General features: G+C 42.8%; 1 protein-coding gene across 1 annotated transcript in view; it reads left to right on the top strand.

Annotated features, from left to right (window-relative positions):
* The window catches only part of LOC135912091 (venom metalloproteinase antarease TserMP_A-like), a 79,596-nt gene extending 55,863 nt beyond the window's left edge, over window positions 1–23,733 (top strand). The window contains exons 11-14 of the mRNA XM_065444472.2: window positions 12,131–12,274; window positions 16,464–16,599; window positions 18,305–18,502; window positions 23,440–23,733. Of these exons, the coding sequence (XP_065300544.2) occupies window positions 12,131–12,274; window positions 16,464–16,599; window positions 18,305–18,502; window positions 23,440–23,529 (568 nt within the window). The 3' untranslated portion in view covers window positions 23,530–23,733. The remainder of the gene's footprint in view (window positions 1–12,130; window positions 12,275–16,463; window positions 16,600–18,304; window positions 18,503–23,439) is intronic.
* Window positions 23,734–27,525: the final 3,792 nt, after the last annotated feature.

Here is a 27,525-nt window from a genome sequence, read left to right as displayed (position 1 = left end):
TTGTCGTGGTGGTTCCCGATTGACAAAACAAAGTGCAGCGCGAAGAGCAGCTAGTTCCATAGATGTCGATGACGTTGGGTGGTCAGTCCTAAAGCTGATGGTAATAGCTCTTGCTGGGACAACTACGGCAGCATATGAACACTGGATGTTTGTGGAACCATCAGTATAAATATGCACACTATCCGCGTACCTCTCGTGCAGAAGGAGCAGAGACAGTTGTTCCAGCACAGGCGACGACAGCTCAGACTTGTTCCCGATTCCTGGGACACTGAGATGGACTGTGTGGCTGATAACACACCAAGGGGGTATTGATGGTTTAGATGCAGCGGTGAAGCTCGAGGGAAGTGTGTCATTGTATTTGGCGATAGTTTTACAGAATGATGCTTGGTGCCTGTCTGAAGGAAGTGTTGCAAGGTGGCAATAGGGGGCACTTGCAAAATGTCTGATGTGCGTTCTCGGGGCTTCCACGTAATGTTAGTTTGCAATGGATGGTCCCGACTAATCGCAATAGTTGCCTCTGTTGACGTGCATCTGGGCAAACCAAGGCAAATTCTGAGTGCTTGAGCTTCTGCTGCCTGTAGAACACGAATATTTGTCTTGCACGTGTTCAGTACAGGTAGAATATATCTTTAAAAAACTGAGACAGAGAGCTCTGCGGAGTTTCAGAATGGCTTTTACTGACATCCCCCACGTCTTTCCTGTCAAGTATTTAAACAACTGGAAAGTTGCTGTCACGCGTCGTTTCATGTAGGCCCCGTGAGGGCTCCAAAAGAGGTCTCGGTCAATAATTACCTCAAGGAATCTGTGGGCTCTGACATAGAAATTGGTCCGCCCATTGATTGATATTACATAAGGCGTCATTGGTTCACGAGTAAATGCCACTAGTGCGCATTTTTCTGGTGATATGCTGAGACCTCGTTTACACAAGTAGCTCGCTGTCAAAGTTGCCGCGCTTTGAAGCCGCGCTCATATCTGAAGACGTGTGACTGCTGAAGTCCAGACACAGATGTCGTCTGCGTATATTGAAATTGTGGTGGTGGTTGGCAAGTATTCAGCATGTCCCACAAAAGCGAGGTTGAATAGCGTCGGGCTGAGTGCACCGGCTTGAGGAGCACCCCTGCTGGTATAGCATCGTGTAGTTGGGCCATCGTCAGTTTAAACATAGAATGATTTTGCAGACAGGTAACTTGCAATCCGCAAAAACACTGGACCACCCAGGCCAACGTCGAAAGAGCATCGAGAATGGCTTCATGTAATACGGTATTGCATGCCCCTTTCACATCTAAGAATAAAGGTGCCAATAAACGCTTGCGGGACCATTCGTGCTGGACTTATGAAACGAGATCAACCACATTTTCGATGGAAGAGCAGTCACGTCGGAAACCAGCCATGGAATTAGGATAAATCTTGTAGTGTTCCAGGTACCATTACAGGCGGCCAAGGATCGTCCGTTCCATTATCTTTCCTACACAGCTGGCCAGCGCTGTTGGGCGGTAAGAGCTGAGATCTAGTGGGCATTTGCCCTGCTTCAAGAGTGTCAACAGGCGGCTTACTTTGAAATCGACAGGAAGATTTCCCTCTTGCTATGCGGATTTGTAAAAACGCAACAATTCTATCCGTGCAGATTCTTCGAGAGTGCAGAAGGCTCGGTATGATATACCATCTGGACCCGGAGATGATGAGCGCCTGCAGAGAGCTAGCGCCGCCTCGAGCTCCTCCATTGTAAAAGGAAGATCCATGCGGCAATCGCGGGAATGGGGGACGTCCTCTCGGGGTGGACGATCTGGACGAGTCGCTTGGTCTGCGATCCGCGCACAAAAGTCTTTTGCGACATCGCTGTCTTGCCGCCCTTGGAAAAGCGCGAGCGCCTTGAATGGAAGACGCTCTTCCGGAAGGCAATACAAACCTTGCACCATTTTCCAAATGTGAGACCGTGGCTTGCGGGCGTCGAGTGTCTGGCAAAACGCTGCCCAACGTTCTGACGCTAATATATCCATATGACGCTGAATCTTCTTTTGTATCCTCCTGGCTACCCTAAGGTCATGGATTGATTTCGTACGCCGATATCGACGTTCCGCCCAGTGACGAAGTGCTCGAAGTCGCTCTAATTCTACGTCGAAGTCGTTTTGCGTGGAAGAGACAATCATCATGCGAGCGGCGCTTTGCATCGTATTTTTAATTGTTTGCTCTAACCCAGAGGGTAGGCCCTCGCGGCAGGCATCTTCCATATCATACTTGAAGTTGGTCCATTAAATCGTCCAAATGATATTCCGTGGGCCAGATCTAGACGACAAGCGTTTGGTGTTCAGATAGGTGGGAATGTGATCACTCCCGTGTGTCTCAATATCTGGAAACCACTTGAATATGTGTCCTCTGCAATGCTTCCCATTGTCCTGGTTGGTGATTTCAACATTGACTTACTAATAGACAGTTCACAGTCTGGACAATTTTTAGACATAATTGAGTCATTCTCTTGTACAAATGTTATACGCTCGCCAACAAGAATAACAGGATTAAGTCAAACTTTGATTGATCTGTGTGTAATTAGTCATGATGTAAGTGATGTTATACCTGGCATTTTTTCAGTCGATTTGAGTGATCACTTACCTGTGTTTTGTATCTTTCCTGTTCCAAAAAACAAAATACATCCTGCTCGCATTCGCCCAGTACCTTATCGTAGTTTTAATCAAATGAGTCTCTCTGCTTTTCACTCGATGATCGAGTGTGTTGACTGGTCGGATGTTTATGAGGAAGAAAACGCAAGCATTTCATACGACATCTTTCTGCAAAAAGTTAAATGTTGCTATGAAGAAGCTTTTCCTTTGCGTTATGCGAAAAAAGCACATAAAAATGTAGAAAACCATGGGTAACAAAAGAGTTACTTCAAAGAATAAAAGCCCGTGATATGATGTACCGTCAATTTATTAATCTAAAAGATATCTCTCTTCTAATTGAGTATAAGAAAATTCGAAACAGGTTAAACTCTGATCTCAAGAAAGCTCGATGTGAATATTACAAGAATAGGTTTATTGCTGTTTCTCATGACCCTAAAAAAATTTGGAACACATTACGATTGCTTATTGGTCAACAACAGAACAGCATCCCTGGTACACTAATTACTGATGGTGTCGAATACAGTAAAGAGACTTTGTCAGATAAATTCAATTCCCACTTTTTATCTTCAGGCGCATATTCATCTTCCAGCACTCAGCTAGATGCACAGAAATATATATCCTCTTGCATTACGAATTCTATATTTATGTCTCCTTGCAGTGAATTAGAGATAAACTCTTTTCTTAAGAAGCTAAATAAAATTACTGCTGCCGGTAATGACGACATTAAAGCTACTCCAATTATTTTCGTTGCTAACCTTTTATCAGCACCTTTGCAGCATATTTGCAACAGAGCATTATCAACAGGCATTTTTCCAGTTAATATGAAAATAGCTAGGGTTTCGGTCTTGCACAAAGGTGGTCCTTTGAATAATCTTAACAATTATCGACCGATTTCGGTGTTACCTTTATTCTCAAAGGTTTTAGAGCACATAATAAAAACAAGAATAACCAAGTTTCTTGATGAACATGAATTGCTTATCAAGGAACAATTCGGCTTTCGCGAGAAAAAATCTACTGAAACAGCTTTACTTAGTATCAAAGAAAAATTAGCAAAGAATATTGATAGCAAGGTGTTCACCCTAGGAATTTTTTTAGACTTCCGAAAAGCATTTGACTCGGTCAAGCATAATATACTGTTTGAAAAATTACCACATTACGGCATTCGAGGGGTAGCTCTACAATTAGTGCGCAGTTACTTAACAGACAGGCTACAGTATACGTTTCTTCACGGGTATAAATCTCAGCTCAGCCTTTGAAATTCGGTGTACCACAAGGTTCTATACTCGGTACACTCTTTTTTACTATCTACATAAATGATATCGTGCCGGTACCACAATCTTCCTCTATAGTTTTGTATGCGGATGACACCAGCTTGTTTTTCTCTGGAAGCCGTTTAAGAGATTTAGAAATCGCGGCGAACGAATGGTTGGTATCGCTTTCTTACTGGCTTGAGTGTAACCAGCTAGAATTAAATGTTAGTAAAAGTAAATATATTTTATTCAAAGGCAGAAATAAACGCGAAGATTACACCATTTCTGTTAGATTTAAAAATAATGACATCGAGCGTGTCCCGTTGTTTAAGTTCTTAGGTGTACTTTTTCATGAAAATCTCAGTTGGACACCGCAAATCAACAAAGTACATGCCAGTATGTCTAGATCAATTTCTGTCTTATATAAACTTAGGTCTCTAGTACCAAACTGGCTAAAGCTCCAGTTATATTATTCACTAGTTCATTCCCATCTCAATTACTGTCTCTTAATATGGGGTACGACTTCAGGAACGAACCTTGAAAGGTTAAAAATTATACAAAAGAGAGCTGTTCGCTGCATAGAAAATCTGGAACCAACTGAACACACTGCGCCATATTTTATCAAGCTTAAATTGCTTACTGTTAACCAACTTTTTAATCTGAAGCTCGCCTTGTATATTCGCAAGGAAATTGGAAATCAATTGACTAGTTATATGGCTCAGTGCTACCCTACTAATGTTCCCTATGGTCTCCGACACGAGCGATTTAGAATACCGTTATTCAGAACCATTTACGGTAATCAAACATTGCTCTACCTTATACCTAACTTTCTCCGCAACAATAGTCATATCCACGAACTTATTGAAAACTGTACTTCTATCCACAGCTTAAAGAAAAATGTTACAATTTACTTACTGTCTGGTGCTCTGTCCTAAATAAGTTCTTGAGTTAAAAAAAAACCTTTTTATTGTTCTATAACCTCTGTGTTCTGCTGCGTTTTCTAATAGTTATACATTGTATGGAATTATGTTACATTTTGTATAACGCTTGCACAAACTTTGTAGTTTTTAATATGTTGCCATTTATGTACGCGTTTGTGCTTCTTATGGGTTTGTTGCTGTTGCATTATTGTGAGTTTCCGTTACCCAATTTAAAATGCCTAATCACGATATTACCTCTGTTCATGAAAATCTTTTTGTGGCGCTTTAATGTACAAAGGCATTGTTTTTCCTTTTTTTTTCTCACTGCTTCTGAGCAAATGCATGGGTGGAGGGAGTCAGGCAGAGCTCATCTGCCTTTTAGTCCTTTCAACCCAGGCAATGTATGTCTGAATAAACAAACTGAACTGAACTGAACTGAACACACCTGGCGAGAGAGTTGGAGACGAAAGCAAGGTAGAGGCAGATGCCGTTTTCATGCCTCGACGAAAAGTGGGGCTACCATCGTTCCGGAGATTAAGGCCATAGTTGTAGGCGATGCTTGCTAATCTTCGTCCTCTTGCATTTGTCCTTGTACTTCCCCATTCTCGATGGCGTACATTGAAATCTATGATGGCCCATGGGGCGGTACAAACACTCAAGCTATCCGGCAATCTTTTAGTATCGAAATATCTGAAAGGCGATATATACACACCTATGAGAGTAAACAAGAGTTTGTTCTTTTTCACTGTGATTCATATATATTGATTTTCGTCGTGGGGCGCAATTGGTTGCAAAACATAGGTGAGTTCACGACGAACAAAAACGACGATATTGCTGCATGCACCATTTGTTGATGACATGATAAATACGTGCATTGACAGTCTGATTGGTTCGACAAGTTGGGCTCACAAATGACGATGACTGGAAACACATTGGTGTACACATACTGACGAAAATCTTAAATTCGTTACTTCAGCCCTCTGGCGTTCCACTGGATGACGGACGCTGCCTTGACTTCTTTTCGGAAGGATGGGGTATGGGTAGCCATCTTTCTATGTTGAGGGATTCAAGCACTGGGCTTAAGGCGTCCAGCATTTTAAGTGCGCTTCGAGCAGACGGTGTCCCCATGTCCACTAAAATTGCTCGGATGGCCTCCATGAGGGAACGTAGCACCGGGATGGCTTAACGGTCTGTTTTAGGTGAGTAATCCATGGCCGGAGAAGGCTCCGGTGGGGCCACGACCTTCTGAGGTTCCTTTGCAAGAGGGTGGCTCGGTAGCGTAGGCCATTCATCTAAAGAAAGAGCCTTATCTGCTTCATTCGTGGAAGTCGTGGGCCCTTTCGCGGCGCGACTAAGTGGTACCGCAGTGGACTGGGTAATATCACTTCGGGCATGCGCCTTCTTTGAGGAATTACGATGGTGTCGGCGTCAACGCCGACGGCGGACTACTTCGGCTGCCTCCATGATGGCCGTATTGTCTATGGCCATTTGCTTCAGAACCGCGCCCTCCCTCTTGATGCGGGGACAGCCTTTCGACGAGGCCATGTGAGGGCCGCTACAGTTGGCGCACTTCAGAACCGTGGCACCGCAGGTCTCTTCTGCGGGAAGTTCAGCGCAACAGGGACACAGTAGCGAGTTGGGACACACGCCCTTGAGGTGTCCTAGCCTGAAACACTGATGGCATTGAAGCGGCTTCCGGATCAATGGTCGAACCGGATGTAGGAAATGTCCGAGTTTAACGCGGGATGGTATACAATCCCCCTTGAAAATTACTTTTACGCAGCGCGTATTCTCAAGGTGGCGCACTTGCGTAATTATCGTGCCGTCATTTGCCGCCTTGATGAGGCTAGGTAAGTCATCATTGGGAATGGCAATGTCAATGTCGTAAATCACACCGGCTATGGATGTGTCGCCGATCGGGATAAAGGGGCGCATTTTGATTCCGCCTAGCTCCGTGATTTCTTGACGTTTTCCAAGCGCACTCGCGTTGTACACGTCTATGGCGAGTATATTCTTGCGGGGATTCATTCTGATGTATTTAATTTCATCCGGCACCGCACATTCCAGAAAAATGTTCAGCAATCGTAGGGTTTCTTGACGGTTATTCTGGCATAAAGATGATGACGTGCGGCCAGCGCGCAATCCTTGACTTCATAGTCGCTGTACTCGCAGGAGTTGACGGCGCTATGTTGACGATGATTCTCTTCGCCCTCTTACTCCGGACGGGTATGAAGCCGTCGTCGGATGAGTCGTCTTCCCCGAAAGAGTACAGCTCGGTGTTTTCGGTGTCACTGGGAGAGCCAACTCGCTTCCTTGCGGTTGACGACCGTGATGATTTCTGGCCAAGACGGCCAGAAGGAAACAGAATTTAGAGAACACAGGGGAAACACGAGGAAGGCGGGAGATGGAAATACAGAATTTAAGGAATACAGATGAACCACGGGGAAGGCGGGAGATGGAAACTGAATACAAAGAGCAATACGAGAAGAAGCAAAAGCCGAAGCCAACGTTTCGACAAGTCGACTTGTCTTTTTCAAGTCCTTCAAAAAGATAACTACACTTTTCGAAACGTTGGCTCTCGCTTTTACGTTGTTGTCGTTTTGTTCACAATTTAAGGAATTATAATCCCGATGTGTACGTCAGAGAGCAAATGCGTATGTGGCTGATGCATTATTTGTTGCAATCGTGAAAAAAATTGAATTCACACTGCCAGCAGATTACATGGGTTTCGATAGCGAAGGTGCGTAGAGCCAGTCATAGCTAGATTTATGATGAAGTGGACCGGTTTCCCCGCAAGTGGAAGAATATAAGGCGTCGATAGGCCGTTTACTCCATCTTTGTCTTCCTCGGCGAGACAAGTCGAAAATAAAAGGGGCTTCTTGGCTTTATTTTACATTCGGTGTGTAAGCGTGACTATTCGAGCGAAGGGGGCGAGGTCTCACAGGATGCCGTTGAGGGCGCACCGCGTTGGCATAGTTAATGATTAGCACTGCCTGTGATGACGTTTAATGCAGCAACGCTATTACCAACGACTACAGTAAACGTACACCCTCTGCACGTCTTCATGGTATGCGTAGTTATGCTGAGTAGCAGTGTTGCGTCGCTGTGATCGAGCGTAGCTCCTTGCTGACAGTTTCTAATAGGCTGTCAGCACTAATAGTGTTGTCGTTTTGTTTCAGTCGAAAACACATGCAAACAAGCAGGCTGGGAAAAAAATTAGGTGTAAGCAATGAATTACGCAATCCTGTGTCTTTGAGCTGAAACAGTTCTGCGCAAGTTTATGGAGTTTGCTCCATAAACTACCGCAGAGCTATATCAGGTGAAAGGCACAACACAGGTTTGTCCAGTTGTCTGTTAAGAGTGCGGTCAGCGGATTTAGAAACCAAGTATTTTGTTTCTATTGGGCCGCTTTTAGACAACATCGCTACCTTTTCTCTAGGCGCTCGTCGTCACCAGGCAAACTAGTGGGCGTGACACAAACACGCATGGACATGTGCTGCAATTCCGTCTTTCTTGTGGAAGCAATTTTCAAGTTTTCACGATTACATGATAGCGAGTGCTTTCTCCCTTGACATCAGAAACACGATTACAAAGCTGCAGACTAGATCCAAATGACCGACAATATGAACGAAGCTTGCGCAACACTATCTGCTTATCGAAAAAAAAAACAGGGGCAATCCATGGCAACTGAGTTTGTGAGTTCCATGTATAATTTTTGTTTTAAAACAAGATGTAGTTTTTAATTTTATTTGGTACCACATCTCCTTTTTTTAATGAGAAATGCTTTCAAAGTCGGCCAGAGGATGTTGCTTGCTAAAGCGTATTTAACGAAAACGCGTAATGCTGTAGTCTATTATATATGGACTAACATACAACTCAGACGCGTTGCGTTAATGTCGTTGTGTGGGTGATTGAACCCGTTCCTCGATCACGCACGTGCTCCGTCCTCAAATGCCGCTGTTCACAAATTCGCCACGCATGACGAAATCGGAGCAGAATGCATCCTTTCGTTCGACATTCAGACATCCATAGATGGCTGTACTTTTGCCGATTCGAGCAGCAGTGATGGCGTTTGAAGCAGCCTACTTACCTATAGTAGGTGTTATCTATCAAACAGACCAGTGCTACAGACCAGTGCTCATCAGAAGTTATAATGCCCGCAAGCCTGCAATTGCGTGCAAAGAAATTACGCTTGCTTAACTAAGGTGCCCTTTCGCGTTCGGCATGTAGGGATCAGAAATGGCGTAAAAAGGATCGCGCAGCCAGATCGAGGGACGAGAATTCATGCCCGCCACGTTTCGCAATAAAGGGCCTAACACGAAGAAGGGAGCGAGCGCGATTGCAAGATTAGAGCACAGGGCGCCCACTAGCTGTCTCATTGGTAAAGAATGCAAGCTTTCTGATGCGTGGACAAATGCGATGCGCTTTAGTATATTATAGTTGTGCAGAAAAAATAGGCAATGTTTAACGATGCATGTGTCACACGTGGAGGTGGTGCCGCTGTCGGTCCATGCATGATGTAGTCGGAGGTAACAGGCAGTGGTTGCTCAGTGGCTATGGTGTTGGGCTACTGAGCACGAGGTCTCGGGATCGAATCCTGGCCACGGCGGCCTCATTTCAATGGGGGCGAAATGCGAAAAGAGCCCTGTACTTAGATTTAGGTGCACGTTAAAGGACCCCAGATGGTCAACATTTCCGGAGTCCTCTACTACGAGGTGCCTCATAATCAGAAAGTGGTTTTGGTACGTAAAACCCTATAATCTGTAGTCGGAGGTAAATTTTGTTTGAGTCGTGTCGTACAGAGAGGCGTACCTTGGCAGTACGTTTGTCCATACAAACAGAGCTGGACGCGCTTGAGTGAGTTCAATCTTTGCATTCTACCTGGAACTCACAGCATTCGGTGGCTCCATCTTATTGTCACATCTTACACGCAATCAGGTGTTAGCTTATTTCTCTACAAAAAAAAAAACTTTTCTCATGTTGTAGCGCCGCGGAATGAATTGGCGAATGTTCTGTTTCTACTAGCGACTTAGGGCGGGCGTTCTGCAACTTCAACTACTTACGGCGGAAGAGAGAGAATGTTGGGAGAGAACGGGCTGTAGAAGTACTACATTTTCCACGGGGTCATGAGCATGACAAATGTCCTTGAATAGGTTACAATAAAACGTTGAAGTTTCGCACCAAAGGCGAAGTACCGATAGCGATAGCGAATTACTAGATAACTATACGAAGTAAGGATAGCAGTTTTATTCGCCGTATAAATTTGTAAAGATTCGCTTACTAACAAAATTAAAAACGGCATAAAGAGTAAGCGCCACTAAATGAGGACGTAGAAGGAAGCAGACACACAGAGAGAGAGCGCTGCCTGTGTGTGTGTTTCTACGTCCTCGTTCAGTCACGCTTACGCATTCTGTCATGTATTTAGACCAAATAGCCCGCCAACGTATTTAACCAAGTTAACAAGCACGGTGTTACACGCGCACAGGATAAGGTGAACACATCTCGCTCGATGAGTGCGAAACCTCTCTGTCAAAATGCTGGAGTGAGGAATCGCGGAAGCAGCAGTGATCGAATTGATCTTCATGTATCTGTCGCTTCAACGCAAACGAAACGTCGAATGCGCAGCGCATACGCATCTGCAAGCATCGAAAACATCGCATATCGCTTTGAAGGTGCGGCCCGCACGGGCGCGCGTTTTGGCCTCGACACAGATCTCTTTCACCATACGGCGCCCACACAGCCGCGTAGCCGCGCCACACACTCACGGTGGCTGCTGCTTACGGCGCAGCCACACAGCCGCGCCGTAAGCAGCAGCCACCGGACAAAACGCCTCCCCCACCCCATCCCTCGCCTTACCCCGATGCCTCGCACGCGAAAGGAGAGGGCGTGTTTCGGGTCTGCCTTCCTCGCTCGTACATGCTGGATTGAGTCGAGTTCGCCGCCTCACCTTCGCATGCTTCCGCTCGCTCATACAGTATACGGCACGCGGTGACGATTTTATCACCCTTGTATTCTATACGGAACACCACGGCGATGGCGACGCCGACGGCAGAAATGTGCCTGGAGTATCGATATCATTGCTATCGCAATAAAATTGTTTTGAATCTTACACGTTTTATAGCCACATAAATATTTCCATGCTTAAACGTACTCACCAGGGTCGCAATGGCTTAAAAAATATTCTGTTTCCGATATATTATAGTATATAGGATTTGACTTATGCTTCATTCACTGATCCTGTAATGTAGATTCATAAACGGCAGATTTATGTATGTGGAAGTGTATAATTAATACGCAACCCCTGAAAAGCTTTTCGCTCAGTTAAACATAATTAAATTATGCAAGTTCTGGCTAATACAGTACCTTTACTAATCCAAGAAACGCTATCCACGCCCAATCAAAGTTTCTCAACAATGTTTCTTATGCCTACAAGAAATACTAGGCAGACTCAAGATTGGTTCAAGTTTCCCGAAATTCAAGATGTTTAAGGTAAAGATTCCTTATTATTTGTAGGTGCACAAGTCTGGAAATAAATACAGCAGCTTCATTAGAAAGCTGCACAATTTTATTTGTAGTTAAAAAAAATTACGTTGAAGTATGTATATCAGATTACCTATTTTTAATGTTTACATGAAATTGATGCTGACATTATGTTATTGATCTAGAACTAGGGACGCAGACTAGGACACACAGAAGACCATCAAATATATTGTATTGCATTATCTCGTCATAAATTGTTTTGGTTTTTGTACCATAGTTGGATATATCTCATAAGATTCAAACTGCAGGACATGGGCAGCTATCAGTGTTCAGGTGCACAATTTGTTCCAGATATTTCAAACTGCTTCCGTTGTGGCGCTCAAGTGCCCACGTGGTTTCCAGAGAGGGCGCAAAGAGACGGAGGCAGCAAAGGACAACTATTTTTTTGACCACGCGCAACGTGCCTGTCTTCGTACTGAGCACAAGCACAGGAGATGGAGGCAAATGTGGGAGCCCCAAATATCTACCAGTGTTGAAGACCTGAGCAGCCCAGGGCAGTCTCGGGCACCAACAATAGGAGGGTCATTTCTTTAGCGTAGTGCCCAAACAGCCTCTTCAAAACAGATGACATTAGTACGAATAGTGAGCAAGCACGATCTCGAAATGATACTGTAGGAACTACGCTAGCTGTTATACGGGTTACGCATCTATGCTTTCAAATTCATGAGTAAATGTAGCACGTGCATTATATTACATCATGTCTACCCTAGTGGTCGTACACACTTTGCAGCATGCACGAGTCATTGGATGCACATCTTGTGATTGCGTTCCTGATACTGCCTAACCAATTAAATATATTTCCCAGACTAGGAAGCGAGCATGATGGATGTCCAGGTGCCGAGGATTGTCCAGCGGTATACGGAAACCTAATGACCGGCATATACAGAGGCATGCAAAACAAGTCGAGGCTTTCGAATTGCAGCCAAGAACAGATACGTCGTAGAGTCAAGTAAGAAAACAAACTCTTGCCGTCGAAGTTCACATTATAATGTAAATGCCATAATGTATGCGTGTTCACGTTTCCAAAAAGAATTCATAGCACTGAAAACTCGCGACGCAATTTAGGTGTAATGAATCATGGAATAATAATAAAGAAAAGTTCTGTGTTGTCCTGACAATAATATCTTCAAGAAAAGAATTTCTCAGAGCATCCTTTTAGACTTCCATACCTTCCAAATATCAATCGCTCACGCTGGTCAGTGACGCATGTTCGGACAAAACGAGCCGAATGCACCGCGCTTTTCATTCGTAAGTGCTCATCGCAATTTCTCTGCTCTCTTATTGTCCAGCGTCATTATAAATTCAATACTTAATAATAATATGAATCGAAAATCAGTAATATGTCCAGCATCAACACCGAGTGGTCTCTGTTTTGGTGAACAGGTATAAAGAAGTTTTTTCTTAAAGGGACACTAAAGGTTGCCAGAAAGTGAAGTTAAAGTGATAAAGCAACGCTCTAGAACGTCTAAGGCGTCAATATAATCGCGAACAGAGCTTTAGTAACCGAGAAATTAAGGTAAACTCATGACACGATTTGAGACCCCCCAGCGACATTCCGGTACTAGCCCGATGACGAAATACTCGTAATAAAAAGATCTTTTCATTAGATTATAAGACGGAAGAAAATGCTACTTGTCTACTTCTATTCCATTCTAAGAAAAAAATAAGATTTTGATGTTACCCTTGAGTAGTATGGGTGATCGAAAGGTTTCGTTTTCTCTCGACTTTGCGCCGCGCGCGCTTTGGAGTTTCAGTTATTTCTTTATCGCGTCGGGCTGCAGTGCTCCTGGTGGCTCGCGAAACTTGCATTTGGAACAAGCTGCGAGAATGCCATGTCCATGTGATGTCGTGGGATGCGCGAACGGTCCGCGGAACTTGGCCAAGGGCAGTTGCAGCGGCGAATCCAACGTTACTTATCACTGTGTGCCATCGAGTGAACTTCTCCGTTCGAAGCGGTTAAGTGCCGTACCTGTGCCACAGTGCGCTGGCAAAGAGCCTAAAAATCACGTAGTGTGCTCGCTGAACTTTAGTCCAGAGGATTACGCGTTCAACGCTGACTAACTCAAGTCGCGTGAAGTGCCTTTCAAAGCAGGCCGTCGTCGTAGTAGTACGCAACGACGCCAGCAGCGCGAGCCCTCAACAGCAGGTCACGTTCATCAGTGCCTAAATCCCTGAACTCGAGCCCAGCATCGCGAGCTAATGTGTTGTTGTCAAGGTCATCCATTGCAATGAGCGTCGAAGTTGGCGTCATAAAATAAAGAAACAGCTTATCGTCATGCGCTTTCCCTTCCGCTAGCCACCATAATTCCGCTTTCGCGCTGCTGTCGGGTCTATCTTGGCTCTGTTTCTGGCCCCGCATTTGCGTTTTGTGCAGAAAAGCCGTAGTGCCGTCTACGGGCTCGCCGTTTTGCTCACCGATGGCGCAACGTCACTATGAGACCATGACGTCAATTCTCCTCGATCGTAGGGCGAGCGATTTGAACTGCGCTAGAGATGCGCGGACGGTTCAGAACGCATTTTCTCCTAAATTAAGTCTCTTCTTCGCACGAAACATGCGTTGAGAGGTTTCTGGGATGGTCTTTCAAGAGTACACTCTGACTTAATGTTAACCTTTAGTGTCCCTTTAACACGGGCCCTTATTTTGTAGGTGGTCATGCACACTTTTCTCTGCTCCCACGCAATTGTTTCGGTAATATTCGCATAGGCAATCAAGGAGCGTTCTCGCTCTTGAGTGGGGTTGATGATGATTGAGATGATGATGATGGTGATGATTGCGATGATGATGACCTTGTTGCAATCGTAACTGCCTCTGGCGAATGTCGGTGTGGCCTTCTTCTATCGTTTGTCTGCAGAGAGTGTTTGTCCGAGTTTCATTGGAACAGTGCGTGCGGGGCGGCTTTCGAGCAGCAGAAAATAAATGACTACCTACAGCCTACCCTTTGTGACACGGAAACTCAATAAAATTAATTAAAAAAACGTGTTGACGAAAAAAAAAATCCACTCGCACAATAGAGAGCCCTACAGATTGTGAAATGGTTTATGCGCTAGAAGTCGTGGACAAAGAGAGAGCAGTACTGGACACACGAACCCCAGGATCCGAAACGCTTTTGCTCATCTTCGGGAATCTGAAGGCCATATTGTCGTCGAAGCGCTGTATATATTACTGGGTAGTCTTATGGTTGTAAAGAACTTGCTGAAAAACAACCTAAAATTGATCTATACGAGATGTCGAACGGGCAGTGTATCGAACAGTGGTTGTCTGCAGGCTTCTAACATCGGCCAGACCTTCCTGTCATGTACACGCGTTTACTGTATCCAGGATTTGAATATAAAACGTATGCTACCTTAGGATTTCTAAAATTGCATGATTTGCGTTTATTCTAACCTTAACTATATTCAGCAAATGTATCCGGTGAAGTTTATTTATTTCACTAAGGTACAAGTGGCTGCTTGTATTTAGATACGAAAATGTGTTTGTTTCATCTCTGGTAGTGATGAATTGTTCGCCGAATCACTTAAAGAAATAAAAGGTCACTTGTCTTTTGCCCATCCCTATGTTCGTGGAACCGTTATATTTCCTTATAGACGACGGCCGTCACCACGACCGTCAAGCCGTCGTCGGTGCCGCTTCGTTGTCTGATCGCCTCGTCACTTAAAGAAATTTCTTCTTCGACGTACGCGTAGAAAATTATACCGTTGACGCATCAGCTACCATTGGAAGTCAAGCCCCTGAAACAATGTCAAGTCAAGAGCTGGTTGTACTGCAGTGCGCCTTCATGCGCTGTACACGGTGCCTTCGCGTGGCATGATGCTTGGTAATTTTTTGCGCTGTCATGCACCCCGGCGCCATACCGACTCTGAGATTTTTGGCGTCTGTAAAGGCCACAAGAGGGGAGGCTTTAGCCAACGAAGGCAACATTCTAAGCCCCATAATGAACGAGAAGCTGGTGCTTTCCACTGCGAAAATTTGTTGGTGTTGGACAAATCAGTTCACAGCAAGATGAAGTGCAGCGTGTACTGATTATCTCATACGCAGCACAGTTACCACAAGGAAGGAACATAGTTCCATTATATTGCATGAGCGCGCGCTGCATATTTGAAAGTTGTTTGCTGATATGTGATAATTGTAAGGGATTACCGCTCAGACAACTACGTGCGCGTAGATATTTGTGACTATTCATTATGGTTGAAATATCAAGTTTCCTATGCCTTAAGTGCAATTGTGTGACACCCATTGTGGTTTATTACAGATACATCTGCAATACTTGCCGAACAGTTGTGTCAGTAGCCGAAATGCCGCAAATGCATGTAATTCTTGGCAAATGGCCAGGCGCGGTTATAGTTGCACACACTTATGCTTTATCATGTGTATATATATATATATATATATATATATATATATAAGACAGGGATGCTTGAGAACAAGTTAAGGACTGCGCAAAGAGCCATGGAACGAAGAATGGTAAGCATAACCTTAGGAGACCGAGAGAGAGCGGTTTGGATCAGAGAGCAAACGGTTATAGACAATATTCTCATAGACATTGACAGAAAAAAAACGGAGCTGGGCAGGTCATGTAATGCGCAGATTAGATAACCGTTGGACCATTAGGGTGACTGATTAGGTACCAAGAGAAGGGAAGCGCAGTAGATTAGGTGGTGCGATGAAATTAGGAAATTTGCGGATGCTAGTTGGAATCGGTTGGCGCAGGACAGGAGTAATTGGTGATCGCAGGGAGAGGCCTTCGTCCTGCCGTGGGCATAAAATCGGCCACGACGACGACGACGACGACGACGATAATGATGATGATGATGATGATGATGATGATGATGTAGGATTTTCGAGGGAAATAAACCTTCTGCCTACGTCTTTTCTTTGAGCATGCTAGCTTCTATTACAACACATTGGTGGTCACGCGATGGGAAGAAATGAAACACACTACGCATACAAGAGAGGTACATAAACGATCTTTTCTCTGTTTACTCATCGCTCTGCAGAACATTATGCGTTGCAACTACAGCCCCTCCATTTGAGTTTATAGGCATATGTGACAAAAGTTATCTTAACGGTAGCTATGTCAGATAGTGCCGAAATGGCCAAGTTTATTTGTGCCTAATGCCCTGACGCTTCTCTTATGCAGCGAACTACCACCGTCATGTATACACGTCAACACAACAGCAAATTTCACGAACAACTTCTATCCAGGAGAGAACCTCACTCACGTGGCCTTTTGTAAGCTGATGCACCCTGAGGAGGAAGATGTAGAGGCTTCCACGGTAAGTTTCGTGTCATACCAGAGATCAAACGTGTTTTCTCATGTACGCTAAGAGCAAATTTCTTTCATGAACAATGGACGTGTATAAACAAAGCTTGAAATGAGTCATGTTTCCATGTTTTGTTTAAATCCGTGTTGCTTTTGTACGCCGGTTTATGCATGTTTATTTTATTTTTACTTTCTAGTATTTGCTTTCTGCTAAAGAAAACATAAAGGTGTCAGTTTTCTTGCGTATTACAAATGCACGTGAAGTATTTCGCACCAGCTGTTTGCTTCAAATTTCTAGATTATCAGTTGGAACAATGTCCATGCCGTGTTTGCTGTTGAAAGAGAGGGAAACTGCCCTGAAATTAGTAATAGCAATAATGATGTTACTAAGAATATATAACCAGTTGCGCGCTTAGGTACAAATGCTGCTATCCTAAGCACGTTAGTGTTTCATGCGAAGCATATTACGAGAGCTCAACCCAGCTCCTCAGGCGCGGTGGTGTCGCCTTCAATACCACGTGACACGGTGACGTCACGACAGAGAAGTGGCTTTGGCTCAACTCTTGCAAGATGGGCTGGGTGGGAATCGAACCAGGGTCTCCGGAGTGTGAGACGGAGACACTACCACTGAGCCACGAGTACGATGCTTCAAAGCGGTACAAAAGCGCCTCTAGTGAATGCGGTGTTGCCTTAGAAACGAGCTGTTTCTAAGGCTCAGGCGTGCGTCGCTTGCTCAGGCGCACATTTCGTTGCCGCGCCGAACGCTGCGTTGCTCGACGCTCACCGCGTCCAATGCGGGGCGCGTAGTCGCTGCGCCGTAGCTCATTGTCTTACACCCCTTGGCGGGTCGACGGGAACGCTGTCGCGTTCCACTCTTGAAGGCGAAGCAGAGTAACGCATGAGTTGTTTCTTCGTCTAGCCGAACCAAATATAGCCAAGCAACAGCAGTTCACCAGGCTAAACAGTGGTTCAAGAACTAAAATAAAGGCTAGTATGCTTCGCATCCTGGGCTTAACCTTACCTAAGCCACAGCCATTTTTGATTAGGCCAGCAGAAGTGTAATGCTGGCTATGCAAGGAAAAATTGTAGTGACAGTAGCACGCATTTAAAGGAAAACTTAGACAAAATACAAGGACTCAGAACGTCAACGATCCAGAAAGGTTTTAAAAGAAAATGTTTATGCAACCAGGAAGCTAATAAGCCACAATAGATAGTGTCTCGAGCGGCGAGTCAAGCGACAATTTTGCGTGCATTCGCGGGCTTCTTTCGCAGTCGGAAAAGCGCCTTTTATGTAGCGCGTATTGAGCAACAGAGAGCTGCATCGGGAGTTTTTCTTGTTGCGCTACAATATTGCCAGTGACACTTTTCACCTAATTATAGTATTTGAGAAGGTGAATAATTAATTAACACTAATCATGTAAGCAGACGGAATGCAACAAATAATGTATCTCCAAGCGACGGCAAACAACATTACCTTGACTCTATCCAGCTGCGAGGAATTCCCGTATATCTAAATCTAGGCGCATGATAGTTACGACACCCTGTACAAGCGAATACATTTCCGCAGTCTTCTATTCTTCCTGGCATACTTATTCAATAATTGTAAGGAATTCTGGCGCAGCCGATCCCACAGACAGAGGGACAATTTTGTGCGCGATGAAAAATTATATTGTGTATTTGTGCGCCTAAGTGCGTGTTTTTTGCCATGTCATTAACAGGAGGATATGCAAGAATGTGATATTCAATGTTGCTGGAATGTGACCCTAACCTTTGAAGATGGAGACAGTTCCAGTGATTCCGAGGTTCGCGATGGTGCGGAGACGAGCACTGAATATGACTACCCATATAGCGACGGAGCAAATACTCTTTGTTCACTTTACAGCATGCTAGATGGAATGTCGTGTGACGCAAATAAGGTAAATAGCGGCGTATATAACTTCCTTCCTATGACAGAATATGAATATATTTATAGAGGAAAATGTTAGCACACAATGAACGATAGTTTACTACAATAAATCACCACAGATAAAATCGCGTTGTGCTATAACATGTATGCTTTAATTTACCTGGTAATATATTAAAAGCTTCCAGGATCGGATTGCGAGATATGTCGTGATAACTTCATTCGACGTTAGTCGAATAATCCCCATAATCCCCATAATAATCCCCATAATCCACGCAGTGCCTGCTTACATCACCTTGAAAATTATGAAAATTATTTTTTTTTTTAATCGCGTACACTTGGCGCAACCTTTTCGTCTGATCGCTTCCTCAATGGTCATGCCTCTATCGCCTATTCGTTTAGGCCTCATTAAATGTTGGTGTTGGGCTGCTGAGCACGAGGTCGCGGGATCGAATCCGGGCCACGGCGGCCGCATTTCGATGGGGGCGAAATGCGAAAACACCCGTGTGCTTAGATTTAGGCGCACAATAAAGAACCCCAGGTGGTCGAAATTTCTCGAGTCCTCCTCTACGGCGTGCCTCATAATCAGAACGTGGTTTTGGTGCGTAAAATACCATAATTTTTTCATTAATTGTATTGTGCGGAAACTGTGTGCTCTTGAAAATTTTTTTCAGCTATGTACCGCACCATCCGTATACGATCTGTAATATCACAAGGGTAAGACAAATGCATTCGTCAAAAAATTATCTCCAGCATATAAAACGTTTGTCCACAAAGCAGTAATTTTATTTGGGCTTGTGTAAAAGCATATCCAAAAGCACAGAAAATTCACTTCTCTCCATGCCCCTCAAAATGCCAACTTTGCGAGCATCACGTAAATTATGCGCACCAGCCATGGTAGATTAGTGGCTATAGCGTGGTGATTCTATTCTTGTGGTTACGGATTACACTGATGGGGGGTCAATGCAAAAATTGACATGTACCCTGAGGGAGGAAAAAAAACACAGGTATCAAAAATTATTTTGTAGTCACTCACTTCTACGGCATCACAACTATATTGTGGTTTCGGTACTTAGAAGCCCCGAATTGATATTCAAAGATAAATTACGCGTTTACAAAAAAGTGACTCTGCGCTCTTTATTTTACTTCAACAAACAAATCTTACCTTCCTGAAAAGCATTGATGGGTATTTTCTTTTTTTGCGGCAGCACTGTGGAAAAATCATTTCAGTCAGGTGAAGTGCAGCTTGGGAAAAATCACGATGCCCGAAATGGTTTAGCATGGGCGAGTGGTTAAATAACATGGCTGCAGAGGGAGGAGAACATGTGCACAATCTAAGCGATATAATGCAGGGAGCGGTAGAAAGTATTTAGCATCAGACATAAGCTGGCAGTACGGCGTCGTTCAGAAAGGCGTTATACTCCTTGTGTTTTGAAAGTGTGTCTAGAAGCCCACTATTAATCAGCGCATTGTTGAAGTTGGTCTATACGTCGCTTTATTCATGATGTGTTCCTGAGGAACGAAGCGTATTCTTGTTTGTGTACCTTAGACTTCTCGTACTTATAAGGGTAGTGTAGGGTCGTTTTTGAATCTGGATTAGGTTAAATGATGGAATAATTTTTTTCAAAATATGGCGCATGGAGACGGGTCTGTATAACGTCATAGGGAGATATTTAAATGACTGCCCAGATACAACTGGCACATCTTTTATTTCAACAGGAATACGGGGAGAGAAGTTTAAATTTATTAGGTATTGCAGAGAACGGCGATTTGCGGTACAATTATGTTACGGGGATTACCTCACTTTTGTGAAATATTTATTCAGATTTGTGGCTGCATATAAACATCAAAGGAATCAGTCACCATTTAAATTGCGAGGGCCACATGAATTGATTGAATTTCTGGTGTTTTACGTACCCAAACAACGATTTTAAATATGAGGCTGCGGATTCATTTTGACCGCCAGGGGATCGTTAGCGTGCCCACAATTCACGGGAAAAGTGGCGTTTTTGAATTTCGCCCCCATCGAAATGCGGTCGCCATGGCAGACATTTGATGCCGTGCCTGCAGACTTAGCAGCGCAATGCCAAGGCCACTACGTCACCACGGCGGATCCCTCCTACCCAAGACAGCGTGATATTTGAACTTGCAGTCGTGTAATGGTGACATATGAGAGTGCATTTTTGAATATTATGAGCCATCGTAACGTTGAACACAGTTTACCTGTAGATAATGAAATTGAGTCAATAACTTCTGCTACTCCCGCTGACGTTGACAAATAATGTGCATAAATTTTAATTGTGAACAATTTTTCTATGAGAAATGTGTGGACGCATAATGAATGGTATGTTTGTGAACAAGGAAGATGAAGCACCTGTATATCTGAGTCGAAAAGCGTAATAAAGTTTTCAGTTACGTACGTGCATTCATTAGCGTGTAACTCCCACAAATTAGTTTTGGTATTATAATCTTTGTTTAATTGTATAAGTTACTTATTTCCATGTCGCGTACACGCTTCTCTAGAAGTAACAGCTTAGCGCAAAGTGAGCTGCGGTTGATAGAGAATCTACAGGGTACTGTAAATGCGGAAGCATACCTATGCTTGCCCAACTAGAAAAGCCGCCCATTGGTCTGTCTGTCGTGTAATACGAATCGCTTTAAGGGAGTTAACGTAAAAGCGATATAACTTCGTAATGAAAAAACGTTGGTTGTGATTAGGGTCCCATCTTGTCCGATATGGTTCATAAGATCATATAAGTATGATAACAATCTGATCGATTGCGGTAAGGTTGATACCTACCGATAAGGGTTTATATGGGTATCATGTAGTCCGATAAGATAACGACCGATATGGGTTGATAACGGTTTACACTGGTTGGATTAAGTTTCACTGCATGAATAATGACACCGGGCTGCGTGAAGATGTGCAAGTGGCACAATGCTTACGCATGCTTAAAGAAATTCTAGATGAGTTTCTATGTGAAATTTTTTTTGGATCTCCAAATTTTTTTTGGATCCCAAAGTTTCTTTGGTGGGTCATGCAATATAGCCTTTCATGAAATTACTCGAGGAGACGGTCACTGCTCGTACAAAAAATCTAAATGCTTATTTAAATAATTAGCCTAGAAAGCTAATTAATTATTTGATTACTTTTTGGCACATACCTCAATCTAACAATCGTAGTCGATGAGTTCGCAAGACATATCCACTTAAAGCAAGTTCTTAGGACTCCAAGAGTTTTAAGATAATAATTTTGAATGTGTCCGACGACATGCATTGGCGTTCTGGTTCGTTTTGTGCTCCAATGCATAAACGGCGTTTTCTTACAAAAATACGTGGAACAGCAGTGCATTTTCACCGCAATTTTGACGGAGCATATTTCTAAAGGAGTGCCATCATCAGAATTTGTTCCCAATCAATGTCCCTTGCAAACTCACTTGCTACGACTTGTGCCGCAAACGAAACAAATTAAAAAAACAATTTTAAAAGTTTGGTTCAGATAAAAAACGCCCTATATTTCAATCACCCAATAAAGCTTCACCTGAATTATAGTGCAATAGTTTTTGTGCATTCTACTGCCATCAAGATTCGGCTGCCGCGTCTGGAAGTTAAATACGCGTCATGACACTCAGAAGGAGAACGCTTAGCGTGTATGCAACTGTGGCAGGTTAGTTGTGCCAATCAGGAACGAGGTTGTTGTAGTCGGCAAAACAAGGTTTATTTAAAACGTGCAGCAATGAAGGCAGGAAACCCCTAGTTATTGCGACGAAAATGTGGGTTCCTAACCGGAGATAGTCGAGCTGACGCCCAGAGGTAGCTCTCTATAAGAGGCGTGCATGGTGAGCCCTAGCACATCACATGAGGATGCGCTGAATTGAAAACTTTATATTTTTCTTTTTATGTCGGCTTTTAAATAATGTCACGGCAAAAATGAACGATCAGTTATCTTGATTCGGTAGACGTTTCACTTTGGTTATTGCAGTCAATGCACTGTCTCTTTCATCTTCTGTGCTAGTGTATTCGCTTGTCCATTCTACGTATGATAGTGTTGGTTAATCATGCGTCAGCTTACAGACCACTATAAAATGCGATGATATTATGTAAGTAGAGTGTTTTTATGGTTCGGACATAAGTTCCTACTTATGCTGAATATTTGTCAAAATTTTCAAGTAGGTAACCTCCTTCCCGTTTTGAGTACTGCAACCTACGTAGTTCTATTTTATTGTTCAGCAAAATTAGCATAGCAGCACCTGGCTAAGTGTCTATGTATCGCATGCTAACTAGCAACGAGTGATCTACACATACGTTTTGAGGTGCAACAATAACACTTTAAAACATTTGCCTCTATATAGATTTAGGAATTCACTTTGAAGATTACCGTCAATGGTTATTTACGGCAGCGTGCTTCTGCATACGGTGGTTGTTGGCTTGGTTGAACTATTTGCATAAAGTGATGGTTATAAAAGGTAACGATTTTAAGGGTTTATAAACAGCAGTGAGCAATCTATGTAGCACTAATCTCAGTAGCGAGTGGGGTTGTAGCCGTGAAAAAAATGATGCACGTAATTTTTTCTCGAAGCATGTGTAGAGCGATAATTTGTTGTTTAGCTGTCATTGACCTCATGCCGCTAAAGAGCACTAAAGTCTCACAAGATGGCACCAAACCAGGGCAAAGAAAAACAACATATCTGTTCCCAAATGTTTTATTTTCGACTGTTTGATTTTCACCTTAACTACGCGATCGTTGAATCGTTTGTATTCGGCATACCTTATTTTGTCCTTCCCGCATCGTTAGTCTCAACGCATTTCGCAGCACATATATTTTGCATAAATCAACGAACTTAATATTGCCGTCCTCATATATTCGCCAACAGTGCGTTTTGTAGAAGCTTACAAGTCATTCTAAGTTGAAATAGTAGCACTTACCTTTTTTCTTTATTTTCTTCACAGACGTGCTTACGAGGCTTTTGCGGAAATCATAACTGGACTGAGATAAAGCGCCTTCATGGCACTCTACGGGCGTTTCTGGACATTTTGTGATGTGGCCGAGTTACATACGCCATTTTAATTGCTTATTAGAAAACAGTAAAACCTTGGCCACTTCAACGGTGGAAAATGCGTTCTTATAGCGGGAAGTTTATTCCTCCAGAGGCGTGTGATACCCAATTCGGAACGATAACTAATCAATCTTGTTTCGAACGGAAGAGCGTTATTTCAGCATTGCTTAGCCGGCACAGAAGTCATTCTGCGAAGACAAAACATCTATACGATGATAGCCTCAGAGAAAGTCAAGAAAATCTCATTCAGGCTTTCATCAGTATAATTTATCAGTATTTTGATATTACTGTTTTCCCAATATGGTCTTTTCTTGCTAATGAATCGAAAGAAGACACAATAAATATCGTACTGATATTACGCAGCATGCGTATAATTGTCCGTCTCTTCCGTTACTTATCGGCAAACGGAGTTATAGAGTCATCCTTTCTTTTGTTATCTCACGTAATTATTCCATGAACGGAGTCGCAATAGTAAGATTTGATGCGGGTTCCGCAGAAAACTAGCCAGAAAGAGATTCTTCTAATTTCCAGCTTGAGGAAATATACGTCTGTCGATAAACGAATAGTCTACACAACACTCATCTTCTATGTGTAGATAGCTTTCAAAACCTGTTTTGTTCTTCCTCTTTCTAAGTTTGCGCTGCTTCTCGAATATTCTTTCTAGCTGCCCTCCTTTCATTTCCTGTCACTGTTGGTCTCCTCTTTCGCATATTCTACCTTGTCTAATGGGCACTTTTAGCCACAGACTGATATTTAAATTTGTTATTCACCGTGTTACCTATCGTGTATAAATGAATTTACTCTGTTGCTCAATCGTTCGTTATTTTCTGCTCAATATACATGCATACTGGCTTATGATGTTTTTTATTTTCATTCTATATTTATCTCATGGCAAATGGTCATAGTTGTTTTACTGTAGTTATTCTCTGTTCATCACTACTCACGCGTTAGGTTGTTCGAGGGTCCATGAAAAATGATTATTGTGAATAATACTGTTAAATCTAAAGGTCCTGTCACATCTAGATTAAGTGATCGAAGTTCCATTTAGTCCCCTATGAATTGCTTTTTCAGAAGTTGATTTCATTTCACAGATGTTCTTGTTTAATAATTGCATTCCAATGGGAAAGCTCAACTACGTTATTTAATAGACATATGTATTTAAATTTTCATCATGTTGTCCTAATACCATTATATTCCCAAAGTTCATTTAAATCAATTGTTATCTATTGAAACAGTAATTACCTTACTGATGATGTTTACCATCAAAAGGAAGCAACATATTTAACTAACCCGATGGGCGCAAACGTGAGCAAGACGCACTTGCACACGGCAGATGCTTAAGCTTTAGGTGGTGGGAAGAGCTTACCGAATATACAGGAATAGCATAGACGTACCACAGGTGTATTTGGCGATCGCTGAAGAGCCATCATGCTCCAGAGAACAATTCACGATATCATTCAAAAAGTTTTGCGAAATTTTCCGAGAAATACTGCAATATCATGAGAGTTACACGTCCAAATTGTCCAAAGCGCTTGAGCAATTGAAAATATGTCTGACGGCCATCGCATCTTTGAGACAACTTACCAGAGATAAACAAATGAACAATGTGAATGAATACTAGCAATAGGAATCGAACTGTTCCTACAGTTCCCTTGAAGTTTGTGGCGTCTGTCGGCCGCACTACAGTTATACTAGTTAAAGTTCAAAGAAAACAGAAATTATAGGTTATAATTAAATTCTACGATGCCGCCAAAATACACCGCGCTTGCTAAACACTTCTTCAGCGCCGAATAGATGTTCCGTTTCCTTTACTAGGTCGACCATATTACCAGAGGTACGAGTTTTTTATTAAAATTTGTAGCGCGTCTGTTGTAATAATGCGCCACTTTGGCTTGGTAGCTCATAGACACTTTGAGTACACCTGCTCCCACAGTGCGCTGGACGTGCATTATTTTTGTTTACTGTGCAGATCAAACTTATTATTTAAAGAGATCCCTCACGGTGTCAAATGAACAACAGGTGACGACAGCATGCCAGTTTTCCGGCACATTGGGGGCTTGAAATTTCTAGTAGGCTTGGGAAACGCCTTCATGGCTGCGAATTTATTGGTAGCGGCAGGCTTCAGTATGAATCACGAAAAAAAAAAATCCATCAGAATCGTTAGGCCCACCCGTAACTTGTTTCAAAAAAAATTGTTGGGTGAGATGTTGGAACTTTCGCGCAAAAAAAAGTACGAATTTCAACAGTCACTGGGATGGCGAGGCTACAACGTTCAAATTCAAGGGTAACTGATTGCTGTCAAGGTAACTCATTCCACATCAGTGCAGGGTACTGCAGATTACCAGTAGTGAGGCAAAAGCTCACTGTTAAAAGTCAGGGATAAGTATCCTTGTAGGAAAGAGATATTCTCACCATTCCAAAATATTCATCTTCCAGTTCAAACATATGGAGTTTAGTAATAAACATGAATAAGTAATCTAGGGAATAATTCAGTGTGTATTTAAGAAGATAGCACAAACTGAATGGTGTTGAGCTTCTGCTGCAGGTTGTAAAAAAAAGAGGGGTAACTGAGTTTCGCAGGAATAGCCTAGTAGAAAGCCATGTTAAATGTGACTAAATTATTTTCTAGTCAGGTAAAGATCAGGGCGTTGATCAGAAATACGAAATGGTAAAGAAAAGACGATTCAACTGATATATGGGTGCGTTCTTAATAATGATTATGCTCAACGCTCCTGCACGGATGCTGAAAAGTCATGTTGTTTTTTAGTCATGTGAGCGGCTCACGTTGACTGTAGTTATTCCTGACGAGACGACTTTTCGTCGTCTGAAGTTTGTGATATTACAGTATGTGATAGGTTGAATTATTTCATCAGGTGTTGTTATTAGAGAGATTCGCCAATATTTTTAAGTGGAATTCTACTTTTCCAACTTGGTATTGATAGGACACATTAGAGATGTTAAAAAATAAATGTACTCTAACACACATCAAAATGATGTCGGTTACACACTGTGAAAAACAATTAAAATGCTGTCGTAATTGGTCTGTTGCAATGACGCAGAAATTGAAGGTATTTCACTAGTTTTGTTTACAGGGAAAAATGATTGCTACAGCATGATAAGAAAAACAGTAGGCCTAATTAAAAAAGCAGATACGTTACTGCCGTTGAAATTTTGACGGATGTCTGGTGAAATACTCAATACTTCATCTAGGGGATATAGCAGATGCGATTTTGAAGCAATTCATATTCACATCCTCCTCCTTCTTCTGTATGAGCCATTGACACCAGCTTCCCTTTTAGATGTAATAAATGTGTGGAAGATGCGGCTGCCGTTTGAAATCTGCGCATTAAGAAAGCAGTTGCAGACGATGGTATGGCAGTAAAACTGAGTAAATCAACATAGACATATTCTCTGCACCCCCTACTTCACATTTTGAATTATGCCATGCCAGTTGTAATTTTGTAGATGTCTTGAATTGTTTAAAGTAATCACAGTATAAAAATGCAGATATAGCGATTGCCCGGGCTGCTCCCAGGCAATGTTTACCGAGTGTTTGTTACTGCTAACCAAAATTTGAAGTCACACGTGGTATGAAAGACAACTACACAACTTGAGGTGAATTACTTTAAAAAGCGGGTATCATTTGCATTCGAAATGAAACTGAAGATTTTAGAATTTTCCAAAGGCTAGATAATACAATTTAGTGAACTAACAACTCTTTTTACTTTACAGCACACATGGCAATTTACGAATTGTAGTCGGTAGTCTGTCTGAAATTACAATGAGAAGTTACGTAAGTTTCAGTCAGGTTTGTGCGATCCGCATTCGAGATTAACAGATCCTCTTAAACCACTCAAAATAACAAAACAGCAGGAACTTCTGTCGAATAAAAGCTAATAAATAAAGACAATAGGAAGATTTATGAAATTTAAACGTCATATAAAAGAACACTTTTAATTGTAAAAAAATTTCCTCGTTT

Source organism: Dermacentor albipictus, chromosome 10 (genome assembly GCF_038994185.2).
Source record: "Dermacentor albipictus isolate Rhodes 1998 colony chromosome 10, USDA_Dalb.pri_finalv2, whole genome shotgun sequence".
Lineage (NCBI taxonomy): Eukaryota > Metazoa > Arthropoda > Arachnida > Ixodida > Ixodidae > Dermacentor > Dermacentor albipictus.
The sequence above is the reverse complement of the archived record's forward strand: the minus strand, read 5'-3'. Positions and strand labels throughout refer to the sequence as shown.